Here is a 5999-nt window from a genome sequence, read left to right as displayed (position 1 = left end):
CATACCTCAAAGTATTTGGAGTTCAAATCTAATGAAAACAAATAAATACATTGTATATTGTAATTGCAAGACTACAATACCTTCTATTGATTTGCTTCTATACATATTTTTTTTTAACGAATAACTGGAGTATGTTGTCACTGTTTGTTTCAGTAAATAGCTGTTAAGGATGCAAGTGGAAGTGCCCAGTTTGCCAGTTCCTGAGAACTAGATAGAAATTCAGAAAAGCTCTTGCTGTGAGTGACTCACTCACAGATAAACAAACCAGCGACTAGATTTCATAGTCTTGGACATTTTGTGAAATTTTGCTCTATGTGCATTTATTATTTCCCCATCTAGTGAGGAATCCCCTGTGAAATAATTCCAGGGAAATATCCTACGTGATCCTCCTCACATGGACTTTGGTACAGCTCAAATTTCCCATGCAGCTCGTGCAGTAGTGGAAGGCGGATGTTCCCACCCTTTCAGGAAATTCCAAATGAGGAAAAAGGGGGGGGGTTGAATTCCTTTTAAATTCTTAATTTGATCACAATTACGTTAATACACCTAGTTTTTTCCTATGTGATGGATTTAAAACATACAGGTGTACAAGTTTGAACTGCTCTGTAGGGATTTCCAAAGAAATTAAAACCGGTTGATGGCAACATTGCAGATTCAACTCCCAGTTTTCTTTTCATCCGGTTTGACAATGTGGCCTGTAGCCCTTGGAAGCCGAGTAGAATTGTCTGAGATTCTACGCGTTTTAACTTGTTCTTCGGTTAAAGTGTTTTTTAATAACTGTACAGGAATAGTCAAAGTAGAATTTAAAAGCAGTGAAGTTCAGAGGGAGTGTTGTGTAGTGAGCTGGATTACTTGAATGGGAATAGGTTAGTTTCTAGACTAAGAAAAGCATTTGAAATATTAGAGTATATGGTTAATCAGGAAACTACTGAAAAGTGAATTTTGCCTGAGAGTTTTAGACAAAGGACAATACATTAGATGTACTGCGGAGGGCAACCTTTTCATCTTCTCCCCCTACCACCCCAACACCCATAAATGAAGGCAAATCAAACATACTTCACATGGAGTATTTTTTATTCTGCAGGAGTCAAGTTAGTTTGGATATTTTAGGCATCAGCCAAACAAATGAAACTCTACACATCATTCCATCAGGTTTGAAAAAAAATAAACAATTTACAAATATACACTTTTTTTTTTTTTTGGTTTTCAAGATTTCATTAACAAAAAATATATATATATATCTCTGCTTATATACACTATACATGTTATACTCGTGATACACAAGTTGGTGTGAAATCATGGCTTATTAAGGACTCATTGTCCTTTGGAGAAACCAGACAGGTCATCTGCGGTGTGCATGTTTTCCCATGGTCCCAGTGGTGTTCTTGGGTTCACCGTGTCCCTCGATCCCTAAGCCAACACGATTCCCGTGTCTCGCCAGCTCGACCTCCTCTCCTGTCCGTGCCCTCGACAGCCTGGCAACACGCTGCCTTGTGCTGGCACTTGCGATTGGACAAGACTGATTCTGGGACCTGCCAACTGCTGCCACTTTCCTGCTTCATGCCCATTCCAGAGAGCAATGGAGATTCTGGAACGCCCACTACTGCCCAACCAACTGGATATCGTCGTATAACTGGAGGAAAGGAAAAGAAAGCGTATATTAGCTACCAATACATTTCAGACTGCTATACATCCCTAAAAGGGTCCAGGTTAGACCCCACATGCTAAAGACTCTTCAAGACATTTCATGAGTGTAGGTGCAGGCACGGACAGTTCAGATACTTACATCATCATCGGACATGACCTCCTCCTCGCTGTCCTCGGATTCGCTGTCGGGCAGCTCTCTCAGCTCTTTTGCAGTCAGAGGCAACAGCAGCTGCTTGATCTCAGTGCTCTGCCGGCCGTAGGTCAGGTGGTACGGGGTGTAGCCGCCATAGCTGAGGCTGTTGACATCAGCTCCTTTGGAGATGAGCAGTTTCACCAGCTCTACGTTCTGGAGGTCCACGGCCAAGTGCAGAGGGGTCCGGCCATTGCACAGCTCCTGTGAAAACGTGACAAGGGCAGGTTAGATGACTGCAACATGGGCATAGATCTCTAAACACTAAAGTATCTGGATCTACATCTACGCCTTTTCAACAGCCTGAGCCTGAACAAAACTTGGACAATTCATTGGTCCACGAGACTGTATCCTTTCACTTTAAGCATTAACTCTCTGATCTGTGCTGCCCTGTGCTTTTGCCTCCTCGATATCTGGGAATCAATTAGTGTGAAAGTGGCAGAAGTGAAACCTACCTGTGCATTAATATCAGCACCAAGATGAATGAGTCTTTCCAACAAGGAGAGATAGCCATGGATGGAAACCAGGTGAATGCAGTTGTGGCCTGTAACAAAAGAGGAGAGAATTGGTCATTGCCAGGCAGGAGAACCTCAGTGGTAATGCAACTGGATCAGTACCTTTTAAGCTAAAACGAAGATCAAGGCCTCATACAGAAACTAAAATCAAGACAATTCTTAAATACATTACTGGTTTCCAATTCAGCATTAGAAACCGAGGAGCATAACCTGCCTGGATGGAAAGAGTCCCCAAAGGCCTCAGTTATGCTAAGGGCCAAGAACTGGTGCCTACCGTTGTAGTTGTTGGTGCTGAGGATGGTGGAGAGGTGCTGCCCACAGCCCTGGATCAGGACGCCAAAGCAGCGCAGGGAGCCCTGTTTGCAGGCGATGTGCAGTGCGGTGTTGCCACTCTCGTCAGCAAGATGAGGATCACAGCCAGACTTTAGGAGTTTGTCCACAACCTGGGGCTGCTCCATGATCACTGCCAGGTGGAGCACAGTCTAAGAAACAAGAGCAGATTGGTCAATCAGTGTGACATCAGTGGACAGGAGTCTGATACAGGACTTCCTGGTGGTGTTTTAAATGCATGCGAGTTTTGTTTGATGCGTGTTTGTGTGTGGAGGGAGGGTTTAGTTGCGATTCTATTGGGACAAATATGAGCAATGTATAATAAATAAATATTTACCTGTCTCTGGTTGTTCTGCACATTCAGGTAGGGGTCATTGCGACACTGTTCAATAATCTGGATGGCGCAGTCGGTAGCCTCGTGGATAACGGCGAGGTGAAGCAATCTGTATTAAAAGAGGGGGGAAAAGAATGATTTAATTCAGATGCAACACTAGTAAAAAAGTCACTGTCAAAAAAAATCTCCAAGAACAATCATCGAATGAGCAATTTGGTGTTTCGCAAGCCTGGGCTTTTTCTGGTTATTTCCACTTGTAACAGCTTGACACATTTGCGCCTTATCAGCGCCCTGTGTACTGGCAGCGCGCCAGGGACTTTCCAGCGCCGCCCAGCTGACGCCAGCGCAGAGTCCGCACAGCACACAGCACACAGCACACAGCACACATAGCACATACAGCACACAGCACACATAGCACATACAGCACACACAGCACATACAGCACACAGCACACATAGCACACAGCACACATAGCACATACAGCACACAGCACACATAGCACATACAGCACACACAGCACACACAGCACATACAGCACATACAGCACACACAGCCCTTCTCAAAGGCTTCGTCTGCGCACAACACTGCACGCCCATTACATTTTTAACAAATGTTGCGTTTGTATATATTTGTATCATTTTTAACATATGCCGTGCATCTATTGAACTGCCTTTAACTGAACATTTGCACATGTATAGTGCAAACTATTCAACAATTGTTACACAAACAGCAAGAAAAACTAAAAACACGAATTTACTAAATATTATTCTTCACTTTTTTGGTGGAAAAAAAAAAGTGAAGAATAATAATATTTAGTAAAGTGTTTTTACATATGCCGTGCATCTGTACAGATTGCGTAACAGCGTTGCAGCGACGTTACAGTTTGAGCTGGTAGTGACGCACTACGGGTCTGCCACACGTAACAACCGAGCTGCAGCGCGCAATGGTTTTGCACAAAAAAAAGGATTCTTTGTTTGTTCCCCCCCCGGGCTTTAGATCTCCGACGTATCGTGAAAGCATCAGAAGTTCAAACGTACGTGTCTCCGTCGTCGGTCACTTGCAGTTTCCAGGGCTCGCAGTTGTCGTCCCTGCGCACGGGCTCGGCTCGGGTCAGGTCCATGTTCTCCATTTCCAGCACCATGCACTGATACTCGTCCTCCTTCAGGGAATCCACGCCACTGTCCAGCCTGTCCTCCACGCAGGGCACTTGTTTTCCAAGCTTTGAATCCCGGTCTCCCATGTTATAATCCCCCCGGGTACCGTTCACAGTAGGATAGGTATCCATGTCGGTGCAGCGCCGTGGTCCGCAGGGCTGTGAGCAGAGCAGCTGCAGTGTCCGTCCTGCGCCGCCGCGCCTCTATATAGCGCCGCTGGGCGGGGCTTGCGCGGGGATTTCCGCGAGCGAGGGAAACTCGACAGCAAAACCCCCGCACGAAGGCTAGTAAAAATGAGAACCTGTAGTTTCCTACTAATGCAACCCCAGTCTACATTTAATGGCAAAGTCCCCGCCGTATATAGCCGTTTTTATTGAGAATGGATCTTGAAGTGGAGTGAGAAAGCTGATAGGTTTAATTCTCATTTCTAATTATTCATTTTCAATGATCAATACGAACATGAGGGGATTGACTTTATGAACAGTGCTGTATTTGATTACAGTTATAAACCTGCATATGTTATAACATATGTTATGCAAGACCAGATCATATATGTATGGTTAATGGTTTTAAATCCATTTCAAATATATTTTCACATATAAACTCTGCATATGAACACAAGCATTGAGTTTAACATTTAAAACGCAACGTTGTTTCTTCCCACTATGCATTTGTACAGCAAAGGAAGATTTGTGATGCTTTACCCATTTTAGGAATTTTGTGAAGTGTGAGATGAGAGGAAATGGTGCAGTTTCACATGCCCGCTGTGAGTCCTGGACCCGCTCAATCCCGCACATTGCGTTTGCTGCGTGTGGAAGGTTTTGGGATTTTTTTTCTGGGGGAAATAACCTGGCCCATCTACGGGTAGATTCACAGTCTATAGGGGAGTTCAATAAGTGGGTGGGGTTGCCCCCACAGACACAGAAAAATGGAAAATGATAATTATAATACAAAATTATATATATCAGAATTATTATTTTTAGCAAGGTGTTGATTTCGATTTTGGTCTTGTTTTTAGTCACAACCTATATGACCCTTTTCTAACTGCTTTGCAGATGTATTGCTCCCCCTTCGACCCTGCTCTTGGCTGTGCCTTTCAGTCTTGATCTTGATCTTTTTACTGTCATTGTATTTTCCCAACATTAATTGCCGTGCGACATTCTGCTTCAGATAGATAACCCTGGCCCCACGTTTTCTGTATGCATTCCGGATATGTTATTATATGGACAGTAATCAGTAGTTGTATTTATTTTTCTTGTGGTATTATTTTGCAAATGCCTCACTGGTCCTGGAAATGTATCCATAATAACTATATGTAATCATATTAGTGCTGAAACAACAACACTTGTGTCATATTGTGAAGAAAACACTCAAACTTTCCTCAGGAGACCCCCTGTCTAAGCCCTGTCCAACAAACGTGCATGAGGTGGTTATGTTTTTGACTGTGGAAAGTTCGCCTGGAATTATTGAATTTTGCCAATTGCATTCATGTACCTGCAATTTTATGATGAAAATGTGCAAAACCGGAAATATATCTTTATTAAAACGAGTTAAGGTGGGTATTAGAGCTGCATATGATTCACTACGCCTAGAGGGAAACTCCACCTGCGAGATAGGGCTCCCCAAGGAACGCTGTGGTGTCATCAGTCCCTCTGTCGCTGACATCACAGACACCGTGTTCTACTTGCACAACAATGTAAACAAAAAGTACATTGAACCAGCCTAGCAACAACATAGTAACTACACAAAGACTGCGCGCCGCCCCTCCGCACTGCCCCCCGGCGGCCGGCGAGCAGAAGGCAAGGGCCCGGGTCTTGCTTGAGTGTGTT

General features: G+C 44.0%; 1 protein-coding gene across 1 annotated transcript; it reads right to left on the bottom strand.

Moving 5' to 3' along the window:
* Positions 1–1056: 1056 nt before the first annotated feature.
* nfkbiab (nuclear factor of kappa light polypeptide gene enhancer in B-cells inhibitor, alpha b) lies at positions 1057–4350 on the bottom strand. The gene is made up of 6 exons (XM_066694120.1): positions 4054–4350; positions 3020–3125; positions 2627–2834; positions 2293–2381; positions 1787–2041; positions 1057–1633 (listed from the first exon to the last, which is right to left on the bottom strand). The coding sequence occupies exons 1-6, from the start codon at positions 4299–4301 to the stop codon at positions 1601–1603; spliced, it is 939 nt and encodes a 312-aa protein (XP_066550217.1). The 5' UTR covers positions 4302–4350; the 3' UTR covers positions 1057–1600.
* Positions 4351–5999: the final 1649 nt, after the last annotated feature.

Source organism: Amia ocellicauda, chromosome 21, assembly GCF_036373705.1.
Source record: "Amia ocellicauda isolate fAmiCal2 chromosome 21, fAmiCal2.hap1, whole genome shotgun sequence".
NCBI lineage: Eukaryota > Metazoa > Chordata > Actinopteri > Amiiformes > Amiidae > Amia > Amia ocellicauda.
Note: the sequence above shows the minus strand (reverse complement) of the source record. Positions and strands in the feature narration are given on the sequence as shown.